The sequence below is a fragment of the Nyctibius grandis genome, chromosome 8, assembly GCF_013368605.1.
Source record: "Nyctibius grandis isolate bNycGra1 chromosome 8, bNycGra1.pri, whole genome shotgun sequence".
In the NCBI taxonomy this organism is placed as follows: Eukaryota; Metazoa; Chordata; class Aves; order Nyctibiiformes; family Nyctibiidae; genus Nyctibius; species Nyctibius grandis.
The window spans coordinates 9,563,797-9,579,984 of NC_090665.1; the positions used below are offsets into that span (position 1 = coordinate 9,563,797).

The 16,188-nt window shown below is 39.7% G+C and overlaps 1 protein-coding gene across 1 annotated transcript in view; it reads right to left on the bottom strand.

The window, feature by feature from the left end:
* Window positions 1–16,188, bottom strand: part of MCF2L2 (MCF.2 cell line derived transforming sequence-like 2) — a 150,180-nt gene that overhangs the window by 21,591 nt on the left and 112,401 nt on the right. Inside the window, exons 19-24 of the mRNA XM_068405762.1 lie at window positions 13,645–13,737; window positions 13,046–13,138; window positions 9,192–9,317; window positions 5,019–5,240; window positions 3,553–3,645; window positions 3,054–3,132 (exon numbers count right to left, since the gene is read on the bottom strand). Coding sequence (XP_068261863.1) covers window positions 3,054–3,132; window positions 3,553–3,645; window positions 5,019–5,240; window positions 9,192–9,317; window positions 13,046–13,138; window positions 13,645–13,737 — 706 coding nt within the window. The remainder of the gene's footprint in view (window positions 1–3,053; window positions 3,133–3,552; window positions 3,646–5,018; window positions 5,241–9,191; window positions 9,318–13,045; window positions 13,139–13,644; window positions 13,738–16,188) is intronic.

Below are 16,188 nucleotides of genomic sequence, written 5' to 3' on the forward strand. Positions count from 1 at the left end.
TTTGCTCACCCAAACAGCTCTTCTACCCATATTTTTTCAGTGCAGAAGAGATTACTTCCCCTAGCGCCTTCTCTTTCCTCTGTACCTCTTCCTAGCTCACTGCACAACTTGGATCTAGAGAATGGACATATTGGCATTTTTCCCAGAATAGAACACAAGTTTTGTGGCTCACAGCTTTTTCTGGATTTAGCAACACATGTACATCAGTCCTTTTCCACATGCAGCCATCTAGTAGAATATGTTCCCATCCTTCTGAAGAATGCTTCTGCACAGCATCCTGAACAAGCATCGATAATAAAACATTACTCAGATGCCATTTGTTCACTCTTTTTGCATAGCTGCAAGGTAGCAACAGACTCATTTGTACCTATGTCCAGTAACTGCTGAGTTGAGAAAGAAGATAAGAAAGATGCTGACAACCTGGTTTTCAGGGCCAGGAGAGTCAGACACAGAGAAGTGAGGAGGCAAAGGAAGTAGCTGCCAAACTCTCAGATTGCTGAGATCCTAGGGCTATTTCACTCTGGAAGAAGATGAAGCTACTGCAAATGAAGGAGAACAGACAAAGGGACAGGGGCAGCACTGAAAGATTAAATGAAGTCTTTCGTGACTGGGAATGCTGGGAGAAAGGAGCACTCCGTGTGGGGAGTCGGAAGTAGTTCTATTCCTGGTTTTGGCAACTGATTCACAGCCTTGCACAAATCCCTTTAGCTACATCCATAATTCCTTTGGCTGCAAGAGACAATTATGTTCTTTGGAATCGACAGATCAAGATGTTAACCAAAGCCTTGTTAGCATTCCATGCTCACTGCAGTATATGATAGGGGGTGTATATACACTAAGTGTTTGGACACTAACGACCCATATGTTAAACTATTTATCACATACCTTTGGCCGCCTTCTTTGCCCTTTAGTCACTCATTCATCTCGGCTGATTCCTTCCAACATTCCAACCCCCTGTGCAACTCCTAACAACAGTCATTAAAAACAACCCAAACAAACGACTCCCTCTTCCTTCTCTCATTACGACACACAGTTGGAGAAATATCCAGTCTTGGATTAAGCATGAATTAAGGCCTCTTTTTTTTTTACGAGTCAATGGAAATAGAAACAACTGTTTAAAACCACAGGACAAAGCATTTGCTTCCTGCAATCAGTATTGTAATAAGGGCTTTGATTCATGTGATCATTTGGGAAAAGGCAATGGGAAGAGTTGCAATAGAATATAAGATACAATTTCTGCCCTCTGGTTGCTGTTCTGCTGGATTCACAATGAAGGAAAGCTTGACTTTGCTTATAGAGTAGGATGAAAGTCATCCTTGGATGTTCTCAAGACCAGACTGGAGAAAGTCTTGAGTAACCTGGTTTGACCCATAACTGACTCTGCTTTGAGCACGATGTTGGACTATGATGTCCTGAGGTCCCTTAAAACCTAAAATATTCTAGTATCCTATTCTTTATTGTTTTGTCTTAAGATCATATCAAAATATAAATGTTTTCAAAACTCTCAGTCTTGATTGCTGCATAGTTTTCTCTGGAAAATGCACAGTAACTCTAGCATATAGGTCTTGTATGCTACAAAGATTTCACAAATGCTCATCTGGGTGATGTACAAGCTTCATTTTCTTTGCCTAGAAACACACATGGAGGATTAGTACTCTAGCCTATTAAACACATACATTTTCTCGATAAGCTACTCCTCTTCTGTGGTAGCCTAAGTAAAGCCAGCTTTTATACTTAGCAAGTAAATATTACAAACCATATCAGAGAGTCCCTAGATCAAGTCCTGAAACTGCACTAAGAATCCTGAGTTCTTTCTTCTGCAGTTCCTGCTGAACTGACCACAGTGAAATTCAGAATGAAAAGGAGAAAGGATGAAGACAAGAACAGTAACAAAAGACCCGAGTAGTAAGCATTGTAAATAAGTATATTGCTATGGGTTGGATTAAATTGCTGAGGCTGATGTGCGTAGTTGTTTCCCTCCACTTGAGGAGGTTGTAAGAACTCATTGTGTTTGTGAAACAGACAATTAAAATAAAGGTAACCCCTGAAGTTAAAGCACAGGCACGGGTCTCCACCTAGGATAAAGTCTGCTTAGGAATCGGAAGGGTGTGGGTAGAGAGGCTTTGCTTGCATTGTTTTAAAGAGAGGTGTGGGTATGAGAGAAGCAGAAAATGACAGGTCAAGATGAGAAGCAATGCCAGGGCCCAAGAAAAGTCTGTATTTGACATAGCTATGTTTTTGTGTCCTTAAGAGAGCCTGAAAAATGGCTTTTAGGACTCTGTACATTCTTGTTTGTAAATAGAATAGTATCTCAGATAGTAAGAGAATATAGTGATGAAAGCTATCTGGAATAACCTAACTGAATTTTGTCTGTCTTGGGTTCAGTATCTTACATAAAAAAGGGTGTCATTATTTTAAGTACTTATGAGGCTTCATTCATTCATGTGTTCAGCATGTCACAAATTACCTTCATAGTGGTATCTCTGAGAGAGGGAAATGTCATTAACCATGTTTCAGAGGGAGGTCACTAAGGTAAAAAGACCGGATAACTGACTGACATTTAAACCATAAGGCGGGCAACTAGATTTAAAATAAAAACCCTCAAAAACCCCACAAAGCAAACCAAACAATGGACAGAGAGGAACAGTTGCTGTGTCCGGTCATCCATGTGGAAGGAGATCTTTTGTGTCAGGTCTTGTGAGAAGGCACAGAGTGAAGACTGGGACCCCATCTCCTCACATGCTTATGTAAATAGATGTTTCTAGGGTTGCGGCTTGAGAGGGAGAACAGATGAAAATCATGTTCTTCAGACTAACTGTGAATGGAATAATTATTCATGCCATTTCTAAAGTCCTAAGACATTTTCTTTGATCAGGACAAGGATTTAAATCCCAGTAATGCTGCAACCACTCAACTGATCCTCGCATAGAAGATCATTCTTGCTGATTTCACTGGTGGTACTGGGTGGCACTGTAACTCATCCTAGCCCCATGTTGTCACACACAGCTACAGAAGGAAGGCAACATTACCAGATCTCGCTCTCTGTGTCCTACCTCTACATGCTTCCAGTTGTCCTGTCAGGACTTTGCGAATCTCTGAAATCCAGGTGTTTTTCAGCTCAACAGAAGATGCCTGAGAACACAAGAGGAAAAGGCAAAGCAGGTCTGAAGCATGCTGCCAATCACTTGGCTGCCCTGACCTACATTTGCTCTCGATTTTCCCAAGTAATGGAACACTGTGGCCAGCTTTGAGCAAAGCAGAGGACTCCCTTCAAAATGGAAAAGTTACCATGAATCTAAGGTCCTGTCCTTGCTTTTCTGTCCAGCGTTCCAAATAATTTTCCACAGCTTTGCTTCCTCTTTTACCCAAAATCATGACCATTTTCACAATGATAAGTTGATAATTTCAATGCCGACACAACAATGAATCTTCCAATGGCTATTGTTTCTTGAGTGTACAGGACAGTGAAAGTCCTGAAACTGAAAACTTTCTTAAAAACAATTCAGTTGAAAGGAAGTATAGTCCTTGGGGAAAAAAAAGGTTTGTTGTTACCTGAATGATATAGACCTCTTCTCTGCCATTATACCAGATCTCAAACTTCTTGTTATCCCCTTTTACATTTTCTGTAATGCCTACAGTGCTCATCTGTTTCAAAATAGAAAAGAAGAAATTGGAATCTGGAAAATGTCAATAGTCTTTAAAAATCTTTATCCTCTAAGTGTTTTTAAAAAGCTGTATTCACTTCTGCACCTTAGGGAGTCATTAAAAGTAAAATTCAGTACATGTTATTTCTCAACATCTAACTTATCATTCATCTTTTTGATTGTTCTAGGAAATATTTTTTTAAAAAAGTGCTCAAAAGGAACACAAGCTAATATCTGATCATGAGTTTATCCCCTTTGCTTTTTTTGCTTGAACTGTGGGTCAGTTTTCAACCCTGTCCTGGCTCTTGTCCACCTATACAAATTTTCAGTTTGAGGAAGATGGTATTTTCAACTTGTGATCGCTGACCTGTTGAGGTGGGAGAGGAAGAGGGATGGAACAGGCCTTTGTGAGATTTAATGACTCATCTGCACATCCAGACAACATAAAAATTTCAATATAGTTTCAGGAAAAAAAAAAAAAAAAGGGTGAGCCAGGGGCTAAGTGCTTAAATAGGCAAGATGAACAAGGAACTGAAGAAAATAATTCTACATTTCTTAAACGATAGATTCTTAACCACAATTTTGTAGTCCAGCTGCTCCTATACTTACCAGCTTCCCATCTTCTTCCTGTATTTGTTTATCCCCCTTGTTCTGATTTGCCTCAACATTAGATTTGAAAATTTAAACACCTTTGATTATGTCATCATTACTGCTGTCTCCACAGAAGGAAGCTTCAAATGTTTACATTAATTGGTTCATTCCTTGAACTAGGTTCTATTACAATTCCTGTCTAGTTACCCTGTAATAAGTTTGCAGCATTACACTTGATGACCCATGTTAGTTGTCTGAAGTCACAAGTGTCACACCAATGTGCTTAAAGGGAAAATTTGGCCTACTTGTGAATCTCATCTTAACAGAAAATGTCCTGACTCATATCTGGAAATACCACTCTTGCAAATAAAAAGGCACTTCCACTGCACTGTGATTCATCTGTAGCTATTATTGTCACAGAAAATATCTGCTCAACTGATGTCAATAGTAAACTTGCAATAGAACTGAACTTGGAAGATGCTTATAGGCAGAACAACAAGAGATGCAGGTCCATTCAGTCTTGCTTCTCTTTATGGGACTCTGGGCAAGAACACACAAGGTGCCCGTTTGTATCGAGTTGCAAAACCAAGGTTCACGTCTGGAGTTGCAGAACATATGGCTGGGTCTGCCTCCAGATCAAAACAAAATGGGAGCTTTCATTTACTCGCTGTTGCAAGATAGCTCCAGATATGTGTACCTTCCTCAAGTCTCCACATAGAAACATCCTTGTGTTGTAAGAACACCAGATTTATTTCTGTCCCTCACCATTACCACATTTATTACCTTTAATGAATTTTTAAAGCTGTATGAAGCTGTCTTCTCATGGCCATCTGTGTTCTCCTCCCGTTTCTTGCAGAAAAGTAGCATCTTTGTGTAGAGGAAGAGGTGTCTCTGCATCGGTTTGAATCTAGCCAAGTCCTTCACCTTGTTGTGCCCCTTCTTGTGGTCAGTCCACACATTGAAGGAACCTTGCATCAACAGCTTGCCAAGCTCACTGACATCCCCCTAGCAAGCAAGGAAAAGAAAGAGCCTACATCATGTTCAAACTAGGGTAATTCCAGGCACAGTCCTTTCCCCTAGTGGTGTTTAAGCTTCAAGGCAGAGGCATGTGCCTAGGCATCCCTTGTGTTGGAGAAGGGACGTGTTACAGCTGGAATCCCATCTGCAGATGTCTGCTTGCTAAACCTGTGTGGTTTCTTCATACAACCATTAACTCATTGTTTTCCATGTCCATAATTCCCAGTTTGTCTCCCCATTCATAGTTAGTGTCTAAGGTCTGTCTCAGAACCTCTTTGGATCTGGCACACAGCCTGTCCCTTCTGATGACCTCAGAGGAAGCATCTTCTGACAAGAACTGGGTTTCAAGACTCCTAACTCCAAGGCAGTATGAAGGCCCAGTGCAGTTCAGATATCCAAGAAAAGGCTTTGGCTCTGAAAGATCTAGGTTCAGTTTCTGCTCTGCTATGAGCTCCTTCTATCCCTGGGCAAAACCTTGAAAGATGCTTAGATGTCTGAAGACACAGATTAGTGCCTAGAGGTATGTAGGTGTGTAATTCCTATTGCAAACCAGCCTTTAAAAGCTTTGTCAATAGTTTGTCAGCTCACCATCTGCTAACTATGGAATGCTGCACAGCCTTGGGCAAAGAAGGAGTAAATGCACCAAGGAGCCATAAAAGTACCTGAGGGAGAGTGAAACTAAGCAGGAACCAGACCTTTCTAAATTAAGGCCCTTGTCTGAGGGCCACTGATGGGGAAATACTTCAACTGATATACATATTTGGCTCAGATGCCACCAGCACAAACATTTACAGCACAGTTCAGTACTAAGGAGTGTAGTATTGTGTGGATAGAGTATCTGGCAACATCTATACTGTAACAGGCTTCAACAAATAACAATAAACACAATTATCCTAGCAGCAAGCTTTTCTAGGAGTGCTTTATATAATAATTTTAGGGAATAAGCTCAGTGCATTATTAAAGTATGTCTTTTCAACATTTGTATGTTCTGTTGATTATAAGGTGAAGATGTTAGCTCCAAGTGAGAATGTCTGATTTCTTAAAGTACGGACTGCAAACTGTTCTCCCTCTCACCCCACCATCCTCTACCCTAGATCCATCTGCAAAACCAGGGTTTGATTAGGTACTTTCCCACTCTGTATCAGGATATTATTAGACTCTCCAAAACATTTTAAAAAACTCAGTAATTTCTATAACAGTCTCATCTCTAATGTATATAGAGTTGGATTTTTTATTTGTGCATACAGGACTGTGTGTGTTTGTATTTACATGTGCAAGCAGTTGTAAACTGCAAACTTGTGAAAAGCATATTGATGAGATGTAAAGCTAAATAAAAAACCCAAACAAACATTTTCTAGATAGTTCTGACAATGGTAAGAGGCTCCTGTCCCTCCAGGCACTGTTGGATATAGCACTGAGATCCAATAGGTCAGTTTAACTCTTGGATCTAGGATTGGGATTATAGCAAGTGAAGTGAGAGGCTACCACTGCAGAGAGAAAGAGGATGGGCAGGGGTGGTTGTCTGCAGCAATCCCACAAAAGTCTTTGAATATTAGCCCACGAGCCCTGGGTTCTCTCTCCAGTGTGGGCAGCAAATAGAGAGGAGGACACTGTTTCTGGTAACATGTGCTAGTATCCTAAAGGAAGCTTATTTAAAATGGAGGATTTCATCACTATCTCAAATATAATTATTTCCCTGTTAGAACAATACACTGTATCTCATGTTTATGGAGGATGAGAGATACATACGTGCTTCATAGCTCATAGACAAACTACTTCGGCTAGATTATATACAAATGTTAGGATAATAGTAGGAAACATCTCTAAAGCTTCTGCTCTTTAAGCTTTACTCTACTTTTTTGTGGCTTTGCCTAAAAATAATAATAATAAAAAAACAAACAAACAAAACCAACCCCAAACTTAAATGTGCACAATTTCTTACATAAGAGTTGAGCTCCTCAAGTCTGCGTGTGCACAGTTCCAAGCAGCAGAGCAGCCTATGCAATTAGGAGCGTTCATCAGCTGCCACAAAACCTTCTTTTCTGCTGGCATAATATCCTTCTCTGAAGGATGTTCTAGGCAAGTATTTCTACCATGCCTGCGTGGAAAAGACTCCACAAGATGGGGTGAGGTTTCATGAGCTATAGGAGGTGTTTATTTGGCATCACAGCAGAGCACCTGGGACAGGTGGAATGGGGAGAAGAAATTATTGGGTTCATTCTCTTTCATACCTTCACCCCATTTAATGATCATGTAACAAACCATCTCAGGAATGCTGTCAGCATTGGGCTACACAGCAGCCATGTTGCACCTTTTCATGTCCTTCACTTCAGTGTTACTGAAATTAAGATTTGTTCAGTGAAGATTCAAAAATATATAGCATTTCTGCTCTATCAGAAGAGATATTAGTAAAGAATTCTTTAAGAACTTTCAATGGCAGAAACAGTCAGATGCTGGATTTGATCTCGTATATTGGAGAAATCAAAAAGCTAATGAACTGTTCCTGTTTAGCTGACAAATCTGAATATAGTAGGCTTCTCCTACCTTGAGAAAACTTGGAAAAACTGAAAGTTAGGTGGAAATCATATCAAAAAGATACTGCTAAGCTAAACGAAGCAGGAAAACTTCATGCTATATTCTTAATCTAAACCCAACTCTTGGTGCAAAGACATAGAGTACAAGACCCCACTGATCAATTCATAATGGGTGTAGCTCATAGCTCTGCAGAAGGCTGAGCTATGGCTTTACTTAAGTTTGTCAGGCTTAGGAGACCTAAGTTATGCTTAGGGCCTGTGGTGTTTCTCTGATCCACAGGCACTACAGCTAGTCTGTGTGTTTACTAATATAACAAGGTGGCCACTGCTTTGCATTCATCCTGCAGTAGCTGTACTGGGTTAAGAACTCATATTCTCATTTCAAATGTAACGCACAATTCACAGGAGCATCTCCAACTGTGTAAGGCAGTGGATCTATGACACACAGCCAAGGAAGCAGTTAAATTCATTTATAAAATAATGCTGACAGGGGGCATGGTTTCCTCAGCTACCAGATGCAGAATCACTTGCACAAGAGAGAACTATAGAAATTAAAACTCCTGAAGCCACTCCTTCCTGCAAAATACAGAATAACTCTTCCTACCCAGACACAGTCAGCACAGACCCCAGCAATTTCTTGGGAAGTCACATTCTGCACAAAAGACTGTTTTTCTGGTGTCCAGACTAAACCCTGTTACTCTGGTCTAATAATTCTTTTAGAATTATTGTACAGCTTCTCAGTACATTGTTTTTCCTTGACATTTTCACCCTGCAGCTATTTCAAAATAGGCAATCACACTACCCTCAGGCCTCATTTCACCAGGCATGTTTCTCCTTTATGTGTCAATCACTTCCACTTCTCACTTAAGGGCTCATTTTATGTAGGCAACACTAGTTCTTGAAAGTCACATGACTTCAAAGGCGCTTCAGCAGAGAGATATATACATTTGTGGCTTTTGTATTGTACTGTGGCTGTTATTTCATGTTTCAGATAATGAGTTTGCCAGTCACTGGGATGGATTCTATTACCCACTTTAAATGGAAGCCAAATTTTCGTCCCTCAGTGCAAAAGATTTGGAAACACTTGAGTTGCATAGCAGTCACAAAGTTTCAGCAAATTTCTTAAGTTATGTCTGTCACACTTGCTACCTCTCACCTACAAATGAGTCTGATTACTCAGAAGGACTGTGTTTGTCCCACTTCGTCCCCACATTCACAGCCCCGCCTCCACATGACAGATATGTTGACATGTATTTTTGGTCACCACAACATGCCACTGAGTGGTATCTTTCAAGAATGTGGCACAGGCTCCTGCAAAGTGTACCAGCCATGGGCACAGCATGATCAATGATGAGAGGAATATTGGATGGGTCAAGACCAGAGTAAGAGCAACAGCAAATAATACCTCATATCCTGTGATTGCTATCTGGTGCATGGAGTCATTTACTGATTTGATGATATCAAGCATTGTGGCCAGGGCTTCTTCCAGTTCAGCAGTACCCTCTGAATTCTTGCTGCACTTCAGCATTTCCTGATTAAAAAAAAGATAGGAAAACTACTTGAAAACTTCTTATACCAGAAGCCACCACAAGACAATCCTCCCTGAAATTTGTGCTGCATAGACAAAACTGCAGAACTATGGGGGGAAAAAAAAAAAAAGAAAAACAAACAAACAAAACCAAAGAGGACATTCACCAGAATTGTCACTGAAGACATATATTTTGACCTTTTGGAAATTTTCAAGTTTTATGTGTTCATTTAAGATAAGACAGGACCATTCTGATATATTTACAGTAACTTTTTTCATGTCACAGAATTACATCCAGATTTTTTTACTCCGCATCTGCTAGAAAAGAAACTCAATCTTAATTATTTCAGGCATTAGAGAATTCACAATTTCCCTTTGAAATTTGTTCCACAAGCTATTTATTACCACTGTTAAAAAATATAAATTAATGCCTAGTCTGAGTTCGACAGGTTTAATGTTTCACTCATCAGCTCTTAGCAAGCTCTTGTCAGATAAAGAAATTCTGCATGGGAAGAAGTCACTTCCTATGTAGATGCTTATAGACTTATGGTCAAGTCATCTCACAAATCTCTCTTCCTTAAATTAAATGAGACTTCTTTAATCTATAAGACGGGTTTTTCAGCTGTTACTTTTGGGGGGGGGGGGGGGGGGCGGTGGGGCAGGGAGTGAGGGAATAGAACAGATTACTATAAATCTTCCCCATCTCTTATTCTCTACCTCTGCACTACAATTCACAGATCTACATTTGCAAATTTGAAAACCTTTTTTGAGAGACAGTAATTCTGAAGAACAATGATGACCTCTAGCAAAAATTCAATAAACGTTATATTCTGCTTGAAATAAGGGAAGTTATTCCATCCTCCAACCCTTGCACAAGGAACAAGAGACAAAGTTCTGGACAAGTTAAGAAGCATGTGCCCAAAGCAAAGAAACAAACAAAACCTTTTGAGGGCTCAATTTCTGTCATCACTTCACACACAGAGATCCTATTTAGAGTTTCAAATATTTAGGGCCAATTACTTACAGTACGGTTCCTTACAAGGATGACTTTTCTTATTTCTATACGTATCTTTTGTTTGAAAAGTTCTAGTCATAGCTCAGGACTTAATTTATCTTCTTGTAATCAATGGTTATAACCTATGCAAATCCTGAAAGACACTAAAATCTTCATTTTAAATGAAATCAGCTACCTTGCTTCTTGCTCTTCTGTCTGCAGAGGAGCCCTGAACCTGATTCAGATGCACAGATTGTTTTTTCCCCACTGTATTGTGTAGAAAGCAGTTACTGCCAATGAGTATCCACCTGAGATCAGAATCAGACTTTATATCCTTGCTAAAAGCATCTAGGGAAGAACAGGTTAACAGATACAAACTCACAGATGGTTGGTACAGTCTTGAGGACATGAATCTCAAAGCAGCTGGAAGATCCCAAGACTACACCATAGAATTTGAAACCAAAGCCAATCAGGATTCCTACCACTAAACAGAAAAAGTAAGATGACTGTAACCAAAAGTAGTAAGATAACTGATTACTGTCACATATAGGGATCTGTGACTTTGATGCTTTGGATCTGTATCCATTAATCAGATGAAAGAGTAAATTTATTAGTTGTTAATGAGACAATAATTTCAGTGACAGAATTCATAAGCACATAACCATTTTATTCATCATTATTGACTCATCCCTGCTCTATGTATCTACCAGTGGAATGAAAGAAGTGTGTGGTTGGATGTAATTTTCACTTCAGAAATGCAAGCTGTGAAGATACTAAGAAATAAATTCTTGTAATAATAGCACCTCACTACGAGGTGTACAGTAAGTGAGTTTAGTTTTATTTCCTTATGCTGACTACAACGTCAACTGAAACCACGCTCCAGAAATACACCTAGGAATGAATCAAGACTCTATTTAGTAATCTTTATTATAGTAAGAATTAGACCCCTTCAGCAGGGGTGGCCATTGACATGGTTTTCATTCAGGTGTATCATTTTCAGCCACATTTTGAGTTTGGAAATCATTTAATCCAAAAGCTGAGGCACTTGTGTTCCTGTAAAACAGGGCTGCAAAAAGGTAGTTCTTGCAAACCCCAAACAGCAGCCGTCTCTCCTTGAGTGTTTGGGTGACCAGCGCTTAGAAGGTAAAAGCAGGATGCATTCCTATGTACCTGTTGCACCATTTCTAGGATGAGGATGGATCCCTGCCCTCAGTATAGTGGGCATGCTGCTTTATAATATTAGCTAAACTGATTGAAACCAGAGGGTTGTAATAATTGTGACCCAGAATTTAAAACTAGTCTGCCCATTGCTCAAGGCACACAGCTTCTTAGGCACTTGTTTGTTACCAATTTTTCACTGACTCCCATTTTCCTACACTTCTAAATGCTCCTGCTACCAGGTAAAGAGTGCACCATCTTCACAGAGCTCATAACCCCTGACAAAGTAAATGTCTGTGCCAATGTGTTGTTGCTAAGTTCAAAACTGGTCTGACCAGCTTCAACCCCAATGGCTGCAATCTGTTTTGCCTGAGAATTTTACTCCTTGATCTAATCTTGGTTTTATTTACAGTCATATTTCAAATTAAAAGTAGAATCTGGTTTACTCTTGCTCTTCTGAAGACTCTGACATTTTCACCCTTCTCACAGAATAGTTTCAAGAAAGAGACAAATTTACTTCTGGATTCCATTGATGCAAATCTACTGGGATTAGTAAAGTTGCATCCCTGTTAATATCCCCCTTCAATATTTGGATTCTGCAGTTTTGTGTAAAGTCAATAAACAGGTCACAGAAATACTGCACAGGAAATGGCCAGACAGATCCCACATGGCTTAAACTGACACAATTTGATCAGTGTCAAGGTAGCTATTAGCAAATAAAGTTGCAGCCTAAAATCTTCATTGCAAATTGCACACTAAATTTCATGACAGTACACAACACTACATTAAGTCCAGAGGCTTGAGAACAGCATGTAGTTCACCTTCATTACCTTCCCATAAGGAGAGTCAGTAAATATTATTTTTAAGAACTGAGGAGATGAAGATGGAAATTTAAGCCACCATCTTCAAAAAATGTCATTGATTTGAGAGCATGTATTTCCTGCTGCCCAGTTCAGACCAGAGTTTCAAGCATGGACCACTCACAGTTCCAACCAAATCAAGAGGGAAGTTCATATATTCATCGCGTGGAAAAGTTACAAATAATTTATTCCTAGTTGAGTCTTTACAACTCAAAAGGGAATGTCTCCTTCTGAAAGGTCTGAGTAACAACCATGGGAAAATATCAGCTTTAGAGAGCTGAAAGAGTTTTGTTAAATAGGGACAGATGTCAGAGACAGGATTTAAAGCATCAATTCCTGTTTTCAAACTGTAAGACCATATACTTATCCAATAAAGCCAAATTCAGTTTCTGTTTAAAGAGAAATAAAACAAATAAGACAAAATAGTATATAAAATATCTTACTTTATATATATATAGCAGTATATATATAAAACAGTATACTGCTATTGCTTAGTATATAGGTATATAAGTACTGCTAAGTAATAGCAGTACTTATTCTGAAAGTCCTTTCTTTGACTGTTTGTTACCATTTCACAACTTAGCATTACAAAGTATTTGTTGAAGAAGTGAGAGAGGATTTATTTCCAGGTAGTCATTCAGAAAATAATGCTGACATGCAATTCTGTAAGTAAAACAAGCTATGCATTGGAATTCTTTGCACTGTCATGAAGAACTTACCTTTAACAGCAACTGGTACTTGGTGATTCTCTGGACTGGCTTTAAGAGATAAGCATCTAGTGAGAGCTTATGATCCAATTTACGCTGACATTCCTGTAAGACACAACAAGGAAGAAAAATACAATTGTTTCTTGAAGCGCAGGCAAGACACCAAGATCATTATCATTTGGTAATCTGAATATCATGTCTGTGAATTAATTGAGAGAAATTTGTTCCATCTGCATAGGAGTTTCCAGGTTACTTATGTCACAGTGAAAAATGTATCTAAACAAGAGCTAACCTTTAGGTTCAATTTAGTGTCAAAATCTGGCATGCCCTGCTCATTAGACTGCAAACATCTGGGGTTTGCAAAGAAGCCAGCACTTCTTTGGTTTGGGCATAGCCTGAAGAGTCAGGCTCCTGTCCAGGAAACCTACCTGCTAGTCTACCTACCTAGGCTCCTGTAGTGAGCACCTGGACACATACTGAGCACCTGCTGTCAGTATAAGCAGCGTGCAGAAAAGTCTGTATATTTCTTTAAGTTTTCTAAAGTAAGAAGAGATACAGAAGGAAAACAAGCTTTGATGGTCTCACACTGCTAGTCTACAATGAAATTCCACCTGAAAAAAGATGCTGTCTCCACACTGTCTCCAGAGAGCTTCAGACCTTGGCTTGTTCTGACAGTATTTTTCATATATTTGGAGGTCCTCTTTCTGCAAGAAAAGGAGAGTTTAAGTAAGATAAGAAAAAAAAATTCACAGAGCATCTGCCTTGAGTCACACTTTTTATTACCTTCCATCCCAACACATGAATTAATTAATTCATGGTGATAACTCCGTATGTAAAAAACACACTGATGCTACCAAACTTGTGTTTTACTCCTGTAAAGTTAAATACACCTAAAAGTAAGATTTTTTTTTTCCTGTCACTTTTTGCACAAAGCAAGGAAACTGCAGACTGGAAGACACATAATCTAATTGCAAAACTGTTATCTTCCAGAGAGGGGAATAGATGTTTCAAAACAAAAAAAAAAAAAACAACTTAGAAATGTAAATTTTAACAGTACGGGCACAGACTGGTAATTGCTAACAATACTCACCACTTAGCCAAGCTTTTCGTGGTCAAAACACTTTGAGAATAGTGTTGGCTCTCAATAGTAGAAAGATGAATTAAAAAGTAGCAAGCTTGTCTTGTTGATGTCCTAGGCTAGGCAGGGGGAAGTGCTTAAATTCTCTCCTATCCAAATTAGGAGTGGGTGGATTCACATGACCTCTATTTACCTTTGACTACACTCCAGGTGCTCTCACTGAAGTCCATGGCAAAAAATCTCGCTGACTTCACTGAAAACAAAGGCAATCTCTGTAGAAGCCCAGAGAGGTGTATTTTAAGCTCCCTAGACTCTATGGGTGGATACAGGCAGACAGGCATTCCTTTGCCAGGTCCTCAGCTCTCTAACTGTGCACCCAGTTGGCACAGAATCCCTGCAGCCACAGGACCATGGAGCAGTGCCATTCAGATTCCTGAGCTGTGTCCGACCGGCTGGGAGCTTCTCACCTTTGTCTGCACCTCTCCTGGTGCATGTGACCTCAGTGAATCAAAGACAACACCAAAAATAAAGCTCAGGAAATCCTGGCTCTCGCTTCCGTGCTTTCAGCCCACTATACAGTGCCTATACACTCTTGGTGCAGGGAAAGCATTTTCTTTTGGATAGAGTTACTAGAAGAAATCAGTTTTGCTGCTATCTTTCTCTATAGACCTGTACTGGTGTCACTGATGAATTAGATATGAAAGCAGAGCTATGGCATGCAACACCTTACTGTGTTAAGGATTATGCAATACAAAAAGCCCCATTGCAACTTAATAGAGTATTAATGGTGCTGTTTCAAAATAAGCACAGTTTTCTTCACACAAATAAAGTTGTTTGTATGTGTTGCCTTGGAGGGAAGTTAGCAGGAGGTAAAACCCACAAAACTGAAAGTAGTAGCAAAGTGTAATCAAGCATTACAATTTGTTCCTGGCCCACAGAAACCTAAATGGACTGGGCAAGAACAAAAGAGGCAGCAACAGTCAAGCACTATTAGGAGTAAGAGAAAAGTACCAATTTAAATTTAAAGAAAAGGTACAGTAATCAATAATTTACCAGTGTCACGTGGAACCCTATGCCAATGCAATCTACTGCTGCCTAAATCAGTGACACCTGCTCAGGCAGATACTTACATCTTTAAATATAGCTTTAAGTTTTGTAACAGTGTAAGGAATAGGAAATTCCTGGTTAAATTACTAGGATCAGACTCTAAAATACCAAGAAATAATTAATTGCCTAATTACTCAAATCCCAGTCTTAAATGTTTCACACATCTCTATTTTCATATCCAGAGGTTCTGACCCCTTGCTGGTACTTTTACACCATGTTCATCTCTCCTGTAATGCTTTTCCTTTCTGTGGTGATTTGCATCCTGAGGTCTTTGTAAGCTTTCATGCACATGGTATGTATGCACAGTTCCAACTATCTTTTTGACTGCTGATTTATGAATAAATTTTGCTTCAGATTAGCCCTTTGAATCCAACTTGCAGGTTTCTGCTCAGCTGCTACAGTCCTTTCACAGATAGCTTCCTTTTCTAAATCCTTCTTTCTCCCTGAATGACCAAATGCCACAACTGCTGGCTCCTATCAAATTAATCTCTTTTTCCGAGGTTAGTAATATGAATAAGTAATCCACAGTGAGTCACTCCTGCCAGGCACCTCACCTGGCACATGTTGGTAAGCAGTCTGACACACCTTTTGTTTCTTCCTGGGCTTGCCTTGGTTTGGTAAGCTTTCCCTCTCCCCAGCCCCGTGTTTAGCAGATCAGCCCAGAGTGTCCCTCTTGGTGCTGACGAAGCACTAGAAGACCTTTTCCTGCAAGGCATTCAGTACACATCCCCTCTTTGAGCATCTGTGCAGTCCTTGTCACACAGAGCTTTAAGTGAGGTTAAGCGTCTTGGTGACGGTATAAAAGCTGCCATGTGGGCAAAGTTGAGCTGGCTTACTTGTAATTTAGTTCATACAAAGATCATGCCCTAACAAGGTCAGGTAAAGTGTGAGGGAAGACAAGAGGGGCATTTCTGGCTCATCCTCCACCTGATTCTGCTACCGTGTTCCAGGAGAGAAGCCAGAAAGGAAA